Below are 13,097 nucleotides of genomic sequence, written 5' to 3' on the forward strand. Positions count from 1 at the left end.
GTGCTGCGCGCCGCCCACACGCCCGCCGCGCGTCGGGAGCCGGGCCGCGACTCACACCGCGCGCTGCGTTCTCCTCCCTTCTCCGCGCGAGCTCACGCAGCGCGCTTGCGGCAGGCCAAGGTTCGCGACCAGCCTAGAGTGTGTGGCCGCCGAGCCCGGCAGAGTAGGGACGGCGCCTTTTGTCCCTGGAGATTCCTAGAAAGAGCCCCAGAAGTTTGCGGCGGGACACGCGCGTGGAAGCAGTCCCGACGTCGCGGGTGCGAATGCGCGGAACCAGTATGGGCAGCGGGAGCGGCATGGGGGGTCGCCATTGGGCCGCGTCCGGCGTGCTGCTGGCTCTGGCCGCCGGACTCCTGGCCGCGAGCTCGGCCAGCGAGTACGACTACGTGAGCTTCCAGTCGGACATCGGCTCGTACCAAAGCGGGCGATTCTACACTAAGCCGCCGCAGTGCGTGGACATCCCGGTGGACCTGCGGCTGTGCCACAACGTGGGCTACAAGAAGATGGTGCTGCCCAACCTGCTGGAGCATGAGACCATGGCCGAGGTGAAGCAGCAGGCCAGCAGCTGGGTGCCCCTGCTCAACAAGAACTGCCACATCGGCACCCAGGTCTTCCTCTGCTCGCTCTTCGCGCCCGTCTGCCTCGACCGGCCCATCTACCCGTGCCGCTGGCTCTGCGAGGCCGTGCGCGACTCGTGCGAGCCCGTCATGCAGTTCTTCGGCTTCTACTGGCCCGAGATGCTCAAGTGTGACAAGTTTCCCGAGGGGGACGTCTGCATCGCCATGACTCCGCCTAATGCTACAGAAGCCTCCAAGCCCCAAGGTAAGGCCGACTTCTGCAACCTGGCACCCGAGAGCCCCGGACCGACCAGTGCCTGGTGGGGCTACAGCTGAGGCTGCGGGACAGTCCCAACAACCCACTCTTCTACCCCATCGCTTCGCCCCGGAGTTCCGAGGTGCTACCTAAGATTGCTCTCCAGCCGTGCAGATGATTTTTTTAAAAGTTACTGGAGAAAGATGAGACTTTCTGCTCCCGAAAAAATTTAAAAAGCCTAGGAAAGCCTATACATGGTCGTTATGAGTCGGAATCGACTCCACAGCACTTAACAACAAGTCTGTGCGAGGTGTCGCTTCGCGCCTCTAGCGACCCAGGTGCACGGCGTGGCTGCCCTGGAGCGGCGCTCTGCCGTAGAGCTCGCACTCGGTTTTGTCCTTGAAGCAATTCTTTTTGGGATCCAGTCTTGCTTTTGCCAGGACTGAAACAAAGCCTTAATTCCCTAAGAGGAGAAGTTGCTTTTTCTCTGGGAAGGAAATCAAACCCTCGTCGAAGTTTTTAACACGCAAGCTTCTCTGCCCCTGTAGGAAAAAAGTCAAAACCTAAAGTGGGGAAAGGCTCAGAGAATGCTAGGCACGGCTTTATTTTCATTGATACAACTTTAAAAAAACTCTTTCCTTGGCTAGTCAATTCAGCCAAGTAGCTTCAGGAGTTAGGAATAAAGAAGTTTCCACACTGGGGATTATAGTCTCTCCACCCCTTTCAGGCTCCTAAATTCGGAACTCCGTGAGGGTTGGAGGATGCAAAACCTTTCTCATCCGAGCAGGCCCCCTGCTTCCCTCATTTACACAAATCCTCAGGTAATTAGAAAGATAAAAAGTGTAATTAGCTCATTGTTCCTCATCTCCTTGGGGAGTAGGGTTGAGGCTCTGAAAATTGGAGATTATCCTGCAGTCTTTGGGAAGGGCCTGTTAGCCCCCTCGGGTTCCCTCCCCCATTCCCATTTAAAGGGCAGTTCTTGAGTGGGTAGGAAACAGATTCTAGAGAGGCAAATATCACAGCGCGGTGATCTACCCTTTGTTGAGTGAACTCAACTTTCCATTCTTTCAAAGCAGAGTTTAGACTCCAAGATATGAACGTAGGGATGGGAGCGCCATACACCCCAGGTGCAGTTAGCGCCGAGGCTTGGATCTTGAGGGCTTTTCGGGAGAGTAATGGGGGGAAGGGTTGCTTGCTTAGCAAATCATCATGAAGGGTTCAGTGAGTTTAATCTTTCCTGTTATTGATGCCAAATGAAGAAATGCCCACCGCAGGCCTGCACAGCCACCTGGAACCCCTCAGAGTGGAGACAGGTGTGGGGAAAGGGGACTTTTGAAAGCTCTAGGGAGGGACGAGGAGAGTCCAAAGCACTGGGTATATTTTCCCCACTCCCAGGGGGGTGGGAAAGGCTGGCAGTGGTAGTGTCTGGGCATCTCTGCTCATGGTGCCCTGGATGTCTGCACAGGGTTACACTATGCTCGGAGAGCGAGAGTTCAGCAATTACCTAGAGCAAACAAAGAACTTTGTGTTCTGTCCCTGTGGAGCCATCCCCTGCTACCCCCCAGGATTTCCTTCTCCCTTTCTGGACCAGCTGGTAGATTAGTCCACCTGTACCCTGAGCGACTGGGGCCAGCTCTGCTTAAGCTAAGCTGAAGTCCACCTATAGTTGCCCTTAATTTTCTCTTTCTGGGATGGTCTATAGATAAGAAATGGATATCTTTGGGGATTCAGCTTCGGATATGGCTGGAAGGCCAAAGGAAAATTGGGGAACTAGATTGGGTGTCTAACTGTAAGAAGATGAATCTTTCCTGCCACCCAATCCCCCAAAAGACTTGGGTAAAGTGGGAGAAAAGCAAATAATTGCTGTCTTCTTGATGCCTTGGCATCTGTGCAACTGACCTTTGCATCTCATTAGTAGTGTGAATCTGGACCTTTGCACCATGCTTCTCTCTGGGTCGCTCCATCCCAGCGGTGCTCAGGTAACCATCCCTCCCAAGAGCAGTTGTTGAACAAAGAGAAAAAACCTGTGGGAGGACCAGGATTGGGACTTGTGAACTGGTTCTCCCCTCAGCATTTTTGGTGGGAGGCTCTGCCTCTAAGAGACAAGTTCCTTTCCAGGTCTGCAGTCCCCTGGTGTGTGGGACTAACTCTGTGTGTGTGTGTGTGTGTGTGTGTGTGTGTGTGCAGGGGACAAGTTGAAACAGAACAAACTATTCGTCCTCAACATGAAGAAAACCTTAGGACTGGTGATGCTGAAATAAGAACAGGTAGTTTTGGATTTGAATAAATGGGCATCCACTATTTCTATTCTTTAACATTTAAAACTGAATTTACAGCTTTATAGCTCCACATATTTGTAGGTTGGTTTCTGTATACATACATGGATATACAGATTTGGGATCTTGGCCATAAACCTGATCATGATAAGTGAGTTTAGGGGTAACTTTTCCCCCCAAAAGGCTGATGCCCAAGCCATAGCAGCATCTGGTTGTTCTGAAGCATCTGAAGAGACAGTTGTTCTTTTTCCAGGTTGTTTCTTTCCATCCCTACCAAGTTTTCTAATTCAAGTTGTATGAATGACCACATACTTTAGTTTTATTTTGCTATTGTTTAGGCATGTTGTGGTTTAAATCAACCAGGCTGGTTTATTCCCAGATGGCAGAGGCCATGGCGCCATCATTTCCTTACACAGCCTTCCTTTGAGATTTTTCTCTGTGATTCTAGGAGCTTGCCGGTAAAGATCTGTTATGTGTGTATATGAGTATATTCATGCATATGTGTGTGCTTGTGTATATGTGCATATGCCTATGTATATGTTTTATGTATACGATAGTGTGTACATTGATTATTATCATTTTTTAAGCTCACTTAATATACCCACTCCTCGCTTACTAACTGGCTAGGTTTCAAAGACCAGATCATTCTACAAAAATCAGTGTTACGCAAACATGGAGGATGACCACATCATGTCACCTCATCACCTATACTGTGAACAGCCTTCTGGGTCCCTACTGAGACCACCTGCCACCGCTGCCTCTTCTCCCACATGTTGCCTCAAGAGACCTTGGCCCCCACCTCTTCTTTCTAACATCTTTGGTGTCCCCACCTTCACCCTCACTGTATTTTCAAGATGGATGACCCTGGCTCATCCCTTCAACAACCTAAAAATGTTCTTGGTGACTGTCAGGGGCATGGGACAGGTGGGAGGGCCTGGGTGCTATAGGGAGGGATTATAGTGTCTGTAGGGGCCCCCTACTGGCCCCTCTCCCAACCATCCCTAGCTCTTGCTGGACAACCCTGTCTCCCTCTGCCCCCGTCCCCATGAGAATCGACAGTTCGAGACAAGCAGGCCTGGCCTCTGTCCTTGACCTAAAACTGTAGCTGCTGCTGACTACAGACCCATGGACTCCACCTCTAGACTGCCTCACTCTCACCTATGCTGGTTCAGAAGGCAGCATTGAGGACATGTAACAGACCACACAGGTGCCAGTTAGCTGATGTGGAACTTGACTGTCCCATCTCAGGGCTCCTTGACCATGGCCTGGCCAGACCCAGGGGTCTTGCTTTTTCCCTGGATCTGAGGGCTGCCCACTTGCTGAACACTGACTGCTGCTGCCCCAGCCATAGTCCTCTGTAGGCATCTAGGGCCCACCAGGCAGCATCCAGTCACTCTGGCCCCACTCCAGACTCCACTCTGCCTAGCACTTCAGTGGCTCAGGCATCTACTCTCCTCTCCTGGGCAGGCAATGCTTGCCCTTTTCTACATATACACGGGTTCCCACTGGTCAGGACCCCCATCAGAGACCTTGGTGTTTATTATTGCCAGAAGTACCTTGTGAATGCATGGTATAGTCAGCCAGCAGATTTTTGACTGTTGTGAATTTGAAATGTTGAATAAAGTGATAGTCGGTGAGTGAGGAGTAGGTGTAGCGATTTTCTTCTGCTCCCCCATCAATATTAGTAAAACACAGACCCCTTTATTCTCACTTTTCTTTGTTCTAGGCATTTTAAACATACGTTAAAACAGTGACTCAGTTTTACTTTTCAGATGGATTTCTCCTGTTGAGGCAGCCTGCTGGGGCCCATGGACACACCAGATGAATATTACATTACGCCTTTCTCTTTTTTCCAAGTTTCTCCAGAGTCACCTGTAAGAAAAGTTGTGATGGTTAAAAACACGCAAAGCTCAACTGTAACAAACTGTTGTCACCGTGAAAAGCACTGCCATCCAGCATTATTGAAAGGACTGAGGAGAATGCCCGTGGGGCACAGAATCCCTGGGCTGTCAATGAGGTTAGGGGAGCCAGGGGAATCCAAAGATGGTGTGGGTGCATGGGAGCTGGGGTGGGGAACATGGACTTACTTGATGGTGTGGTCAAGATCATACTTGTAGAACCTTGTTGTTGTGATGTATCGTTGAATCAATTCTGACCCATAGCAACCCTGTATAGTGTTTCCAAGGAGCAGCTGGTGAGCTTGAACTGTTGACCTTGCAGTTCAGATGGCTTTGCAGTCTGATGCATTAACCCACAGCATCACACCAGGAGTCCTGTAGAACCTGCAACACGATAATTTTCACTTACATTTTTGTTTCGAAAAAATAACCTCAGCGACACCAGAGATGAAGGCAGAGATGATGACATGGAGAGATAGAGCAGCTGAGAACTCTAGACTCATGGAAAGAGAAAGGCTGTGTGCTGGCCTTTTGTTTGTTTAAATGATTATATGTTTCTGAGTGTCTCAGTATACTTTTATGTACGCCAGAGAAAATAGAAGCAAATACTATTGAATGGAGGGGATTGTAATCATTGCAATGAAACGAAATACGATAGAATGAGTGTAAAACTGACGTTCTCCCATGTAAATTATCACTCAATTCACAATAAAAACAAAAAACCTGTATAAGGAAAATCCAAAAAAGCACAGTTCACTCTTCTGGTGTAGGTTACACTGTCCTTTTCTCATTCATTGCAAGATTTTGTTTCTGTATTGTTCTTCCCATGGAAGTAAGAATCATAATATAAAATTCTGGTGAGTTGTGTCTTTGTCAGAAATACCACCTCCAGAACCCAATCTCAAGTTCTGTGTAAGAAGCAAATTCCCAACATGTAGGCCACAAGAAAGGCACCCAGTGTTCTACTTAGAGCATGGTTCTTGTTAGCATCTCAAAGGCCCTGGACACTGAGAAAAGATGGGAGAGATCTGTCAGACCCAGAGACCACCAGATTCTTGGGATTGACCAGACTGTGGTGAGGGGGCACTGGGAAGAAGTGAGTGGTTAGGTCTAAGCCAGAGATGAAAGCAGGGAGAAGAGATGATCAGATCCCTTCCCATGGAGATTCTCCCATCAAGGCTGATCTGTGCAGAAGGATAGGTCAGGGAGGAGGAGACTGGACAACATGCACAGCCCCAGGTCTCCCCAGCAGCCATCTGCCAGCTTTGGAAGTATTAAGGTGCATTCCCCCCAGCCACCAGCACCATATTTCCTAGAAGCAAAACAAATAGTAACTGGAGAGACCCTGTTAGGCACAGAGAACCCAGTACTGAAAGAAAAAAATGGGAAGTGGAGACAAAGGTGCCACTTGGGAAAGTGTGAATAAGTTCTTCCTGGGCCCCAGAGGAACCCTGCTTGAATGTGGGGAGAAGTAGTGCATGATGTGTCCACTGTGTGCTGCTGATGAGGTGCTGGTGGCTGTGGACTGGTTGAGTCCTGGGGGCAGCATTCACTCGGGAAGTCTGTGCAGCACCCTGCTTTCTTCCACCTTGGTGAGCTTTGCCTATTGCTCTGTGAACCATTGGGGTGTTCATTGGGATCAGAGAGGCTGTCACAGAAACCAATTCGGAAAAGGGAATGGGAGGAGAAGGAAGAAGGGAAAGGATAAAGGGACCACCCATTGGCCTGCATACCTGCGCTCTCATGTGCACACGGGCTTGCACACACACACACACACACACACACACACCTTCTTCAAAGCACTTCACAGCCAGTCACTAAAGTCCCTGCAAAGGTTCTCTCTCCATCAAACTCTGTCCTCCCATTTGGCAGCTTGCAAGTGCTTCCCCATCCCCCATGCCAGCTGAGGAACTCCTACTAAATAGCCCGTTTGGGTGTTTAAGGCTCTGGGGTTGAAGTGTGTGACTCTGTCTTCCTGTCTTTCCTTGCAGTCTCTGAGAGAGAGCTGGTCGAAATGATTGTCTTGTTGGGAATTTGGAACTGAGATTGGGACAGGAATCAGAGGGGATTACTTATTGGAGATTGCTTATTGGAGTGTTCAGTAGGAGAAAGGAGGAGGATAGGGAACAGACAAAACTGAAATTTATTTTGGTTTATGCCCACTTTTTCCAGAACACACAACACCCCATTTAGTCCTATCCCAGCACCAGGCAGTGCTTGCTTAGATAGTTCTGTCCCCCCTCCCCCCCATCTCCCAGTTTTTGAAGAATGTATCTGTTTATGATTTTAGATATTGGGTTCACAGAATATTCTTTTCACGTCTAAGGTTTCAGTTCAGAAATTCCAGAAGACCTGGTCTCACTGATGAGCTTTTCCCCAGGAGTGGTTCCTCTTTCTAACCCTCATTCTCATTACTCATGTTTCTCCCCCTGTTTCTTCCTAGGCACAACTGTGTGTCCTCCATGTGACAACGAGTTGAAATCTGAAGCCATAATTGAACATCTCTGTGCCAGTGAGTTTGGTAAGAAAGTGTTCCTAGTCTCCTGTGAGGTTTGGAATCCCTGTCCCCTGGTCTTTGTCCCTGCTAGACACACACAGCCTCTTTGTGTAGCTTTTTCATCTTTTATATCCATTCTCCCCAAATAACTGCATTTCTCAGGCAGACAGAAAATTTAGGATGGGGAACTGGCCAATATTTATAAAAGTCAGACATCTGGGGGATTTCTGCAGGAGTGGAGGGAGGCAGGCCTGGGGACAGGTCGAGGCGGCCTAGAGGAAAACACCAACTTCTATGCAAATGTTGGAGCTATGAGGACGGATAGCCCCCTCTCACCTGTTTCAGCAGGCGTGTTGGAGCTTTCTCTCTGGATTGGCTCTGTTTTCCATCTACCTCTAGGTGTCAGCACTACTCCACACAGAATCTGAAAAGGCCCAAGAAAAGGCTGACCTCTGAGCTCCTTTCAGGGAGGGGGGATTTCAACCCTTAGGAGATTCAGATGGGGGTCCCCAATCATGTTCTTCCAGACAAGTGGAACCTGCATTCCCACAGTAGCATGATTTCTCGCTTCTTCTCAAGTTGCTTTGGTTGAAACTCAATACAGAATTTGCATTTGCCTCCCTAAGAAAAGGGAGGGCTTACAGATGGCCTGGAGAGAGGATCCCAAGGGATCTTTCTGGGAAGACCTGAATTCTAAGTGTCTGGGAAATTTTTCCTCTGGGAAAAGTCAATGTAAATACTGTCCTGTTGAAGGGTCGACCCCCTTCTCCCTGCCTCTGTTTCACATGGGTGCTCGTCGGGCCCACTTGCGAATAGTAGGTTCAGCCTGAAGTAGAACAATGTGTTTTCGTAATTCCTGCATTGTGCTTTGGAGGTTGAATTTCATACAGAATTCTTATCCGGAAAAGCATAAAGGTAGGTAATGCTGATATTCATGTCTGTCCTGCCTACTCCATATTTTCATTGAGCGAAACATGCTTAAGCATATGGAAGGGCCTTGCACTGATTGACATTTATGAGGGGATTTCAAATGGTTTGTGGGAAAATTTCCATGATCTTTTCATTCCATTTTTCGAGAAACTTTTTGAAACAACTCCCAACCTCTGCCCCATATGTGCATACACACTCAAGCTGAAGGAACTTTTCCTTTATGACAGATGGCATTCTCAGGACATTTGTAATTATAAATCAAGATAGAAATAGGAGATTCAGACCCTTTGCCACAGGCCTGTGTCTTGAAGATAGCTCAAGTCCTACGTGTGTCTCTTTTGTTCTTATTGGAGGACAATAGGACCTCTAGGGGAAACTCGGTCTACTCTACATTTTACTGTTTGTCACATCCTTTCTTGGGTTTGCAAACTCTGATTACCCTACCATCTAACTATGTATAACACTTCCTTCTTGATGTTGGTACTCTTGCTTCATCAGGGTGCCAAAAGCTGGATTAATCCTGATGGGTCTCCGCTTGTAAAATCTATGGACACACAATCCTTGTGGTTACTAGTTGTGGTTGAGCTGTCTCTGATTCCTGGTGAATACTGCCCGGTCCTTTGACATCGTCACAATTGTTAGTATGTGTGAGTCCATTGCTTCAGTCCTTGTGTCTGTCTCTGTCATTGAGGGTTTTCCTTGTTTTTGATGATTTATATGGTGTCCTTTTATAGCAACACAGTGCCTTAGCAATGAACTTTTAATCTTCAAATGGAATTGAGATTCCTTTCCAAAGATACACTTTGATACAGAGAAAACAAGGATGTGTATAAAACCTCAAAGACATACCTTCTGCTACATGCCAAGCCTCACCTCCTCAGATAAGGCAGAGATTCTTAAGGGCTCTTATAAGGGATAAGGGTGCAGCTTATTTAAGATTCATTAATTCTCTTCAGATACTATAAATCAAAAACTCGCTTTGAGAAGTTGAACCCTAGATATTTCAGCAAGTCCAGGAATCATATTTGAATAAACTGTGCAGGGTACGATATTAGCTGATGTTTTATGCTCATATGACTTCTATTATTGAGTTCAGCTCCTAAGGGGGGAAGAGTGATGAAAAATGCTGAACTGTTTGGAGGTGACTGGCAGGTGATGCTTTACTGTTGGAGGATCCAAAATTCAAAGCATTTGATGATTTATGCATTCATGTATTCATTCATTCCACAAATATCATTGAGGCCAAAGCACTACGCCAGGCACCATAATGCAAAAGTTCTAATGTAGGATAAATTTAGTTTTTATAATCCTGACCACATACACATCAGTGATGCCCTAGGGAACTGGGAGTCATTTTATAACTCACAGGCTGCCGAAGGGGCTGTAGGAACTTGGGCCAAAGCTAATATTAAGGAGCTTTGAGAAGTGGATCCATTTCTGCACAGTGTCTTTGGAACTCACCAACTTAAAGTTGCTGTCAAGTCTCCTCCCGACTTCCCCAATTGCCCACCAACATTCTAGGACTTTGTGATAAATCCTTAAATTGGAGACATTCCCAAGTAATTTAGGGACTGAAGAGTCAAGCATTGGGAAGGAATGTGAATGTGACAGGGTTAGCATTTTAGTGTAGGGTTAGGATCTAGAGGGCATGCAGGAAACTCACCTGGGGTTGGTCATCCGTCTCCCACTGAAGTAATACCTAAAATCAAAGCAAATTCATTACTATCAAGTAGATTCTGACTCCATAGGTCAAAGTTGAACTGCTTCGTAGGGTTTTTGAGACTAAATCTCTATGGGAGCAGATAGACTCATCTTTATCCTGAGGAGTGGTTGGTAGGTTTGAACTGCCAGACTTGTGGATAGCAGCTCACCACTTAGCCCACTGTGCCACTAGAGCTCCTTGAAGTAATACTTAATCAGTCACAAAGCCACCTCCTTACTGCTTACAAAGAGGAGGGAAACAAAAAGAAACCCCAAATTAACTGTCAAATTGCTTCCAACTAATGACAACCATACTCCATAGAGCTGTTTCACTGGCTGTCATCTTAAATAAGTATATTGGCAGGCCTTTCCTTTCTCCCCTGATGCTGCTGGGTGGATTTGAACTGTCAAACTTTGGTTAGTAGCTGAGTGTGTTTGCCATTTGCAACACCCAGGGACCTATGGAAAGGAAAGGATGTCTTATCTCAGTGACCAGTCAGGTTTTTCCGATTCTGAGTAATTAATTGCTTGGGACTGTGTTCCTTTAAGCTGAGATTGTATTCTTCTTCGGTTCTTAGGACTTCTGAGTTCTTTCTGGACCTTAGAGGACATCTTCTCAAGTATCCTTACTTGTTAAGTAAGAAAACTGACTTTACCACCTGAAGCTCTTTTGCTCTGGACCAGGTTGCGTCCCTCACTTACAAAAAGATACTTGCCCACTGGGAGCTGGTGTTAAAGTGGTGTTTCCATAGAGTTTCCAAATGGGAGTCGGAGGCATGTGTCTCCATAGCATGTCTGTAGTGTTGAGGGGTGACTAACTTCTTGGATCTGGATGCAGTAGAGACTTGGTGTGTGTGTATATGTGTGTGCGGTATTCTTATAAAACAATAAATAGGAGTTTGTTTCTCTGCAGGGGCTGAGCTGAGCTCTGCCCTTCTCAACACCCTGAAGAATGCAGCCCTGTTGAGAAACTTGTTTCCTAACTTAGTTCAGTTCATGTAAGTGAGGCCAGCAGCCCCGCTGATGGGATTCAGTTAGGAAACAAAGACATTCAACAATCCAAGCTGGCACACACAAGAGAAAAAAAAAGGATGTTTTACTTCCTAATTCAGGGATCAAACTGAGCATTAAGTGGCTCTGACATACCCCCTGGGGAGACGTCAAGCTGCTGGAAGGCCCTCTGAGCTCCAGGAACAAGGTGCATTCCTTGTGGGGTGGCACACACACTTGCCCTCCTGCCAGCACAGCCTCTGTGGAGCTGGGCATGCCCAGTCCATTCCCCTGGCAAGGCATTTTAAACTCTTGACAAGTCTGCTTGGCCACTTGTTTTCTACCCCTGCACTGTACCTCCTCATTCAGAACACATTTTTTTTTCCCCAACAGGGAAAAACATCAGTAGAAACACCTGTGTGCTGATGTTCAGGAATGCAGCTGGATCAGCCTAGATCAAGTACCAGATGTGGGAAGCCAAAAGTTATATGATGCAAATTTTCTGAATTCAACATGGCAACCAGCCTGCCTGCTGGGCTTAAATTAGGATGCTCTGGTCTGGTTTTGTTGCAGTTCATTCTCTCTCTGCTGCTTTCTGAGTGAGATATTCTGGTATAGCTCTATGTGCTGCTCTTGCCGCTTAAAAAGGCAAATTTAGATTTTGTGGGCTTTCATACTGTAATCTTGCTGTTAACAGCTTTGTACCCACAAGTTGCCTTTCCTTCAGGTTCATGTATTCCAGGGATGTGAGGATATGACTTAAAATTGCTATGATGTTAGAATTCCTGCCTTCAGTCACTCTCTCTAACTTCTCCAGTGTCTGTAAACATCCTCAAGCTTTCCCAGGCAGAAACTGACATGATAATATACTTTTGTTAAATTACCATTTACCAGTTACTCTTGAGTCGATTCCAACTCATAGTGACCCCATGATTCTCAGGGTAGAACCATGTTCTATCGAGTTTTCAATGACTGATTTTTCAGAAGCAGGTTGCCAGGCCTTTCTTCTGAGGTACCTCTGACCTTTTAGTTAGCAGCCAAACATGTTAACTGTTTATACCACCAGTTCAGTTCAGAGCATCACGTTGCCCTATATAGCCTCTCCAGTTTTTTTGAGAGTGAGAGCTTAGGAGGCAGCTTCTTCAGTCTGCTGTTTTCTCACTATGGAAAAACATTTCTTTGCCCCCCAGAAATTTTCCTGGATTTCAGGAAGGCATTTTTTTCCCCATTTATATTATTATAAAGAATAAAGCTGTACTTTGCAACACTAAAATTATTCAAATAGGAAATAAAAATCAGCTCTTGGTGTGGTGCTGCCGGGTAATGCGCTGGATTGCAAGGTAGTTTGAACCACAGGTTGGCAGTTCAAACCCACCAGTGAACTGCTCCTCGGAAACCCTATACTTGGTCGCTATGGGTCAGAACCGACTCCACGGCACTTAACAACAACAACAATTGTTAGCATTTGAGAATATTTCCTTAAAAAAAAAAAAAAGAAAACGTTTCTTGAGGTTTCTGTTCTCCACTAATGTGTTCAATGTGTTTTGGCTGTGCTACTAGGAGTAGGTCAGTTTGAACCACAAAGTCGGCGGTTCAAGCTCATCAGCTGCTCCTCGGCAACCCTATATAGGGTCACTATGGATTGGAACCGACTCGAGTACACTAACAATAATAATAGCAACAACTGGAAGGAGGCATGGTGCTTTAATCTGAAGGTTTGATCTTTTGCAGAATATAGGCTAAGCCTTTCCAAACTAACCCTTGACATTTTCTCCCTCACCGAATGAGGAAACCCTCTGGTTTATCGCTCGCACAATAATTGTAGACAACTTTGACAAGTGAGTTGAGGACAGGATCTGTATTGGATGCCATATTTTAGCTGAATCTAAGGTGCCTGCTAGTGGTTACGAATCGGGCTGCGAACCTTAAGGTCAGCGGTTCGAAACTACCAGCCGCTCCGCGGGAGAAAGATGAGGCTTTCTACTCCCGTAA

The 13,097-nt window shown here is 46.8% G+C and overlaps 1 protein-coding gene across 1 annotated transcript in view; it reads left to right on the forward strand.

The window, feature by feature from the left end:
- Positions 1-246: 246 nt before the first annotated feature.
- Positions 247-13,097, forward strand: part of LOC102830554 (secreted frizzled-related protein 1-like) — a 68,584-nt gene continuing 55,733 nt past the window's right edge. The window contains exons 1-2 of the mRNA XM_006859937.1: positions 247-822; positions 7,431-7,508. Of these exons, the coding sequence (XP_006859999.1) occupies positions 264-822; positions 7,431-7,508 (637 nt within the window). The 5' untranslated portion in view covers positions 247-263. The remainder of the gene's footprint in view (positions 823-7,430; positions 7,509-13,097) is intronic.

This window comes from Chrysochloris asiatica, unplaced genomic scaffold, assembly GCF_000296735.1.
Source record: "Chrysochloris asiatica unplaced genomic scaffold, ChrAsi1.0 scaffold00035, whole genome shotgun sequence".
NCBI classification, from domain to species: Eukaryota; Metazoa; Chordata; class Mammalia; order Afrosoricida; family Chrysochloridae; genus Chrysochloris; species Chrysochloris asiatica.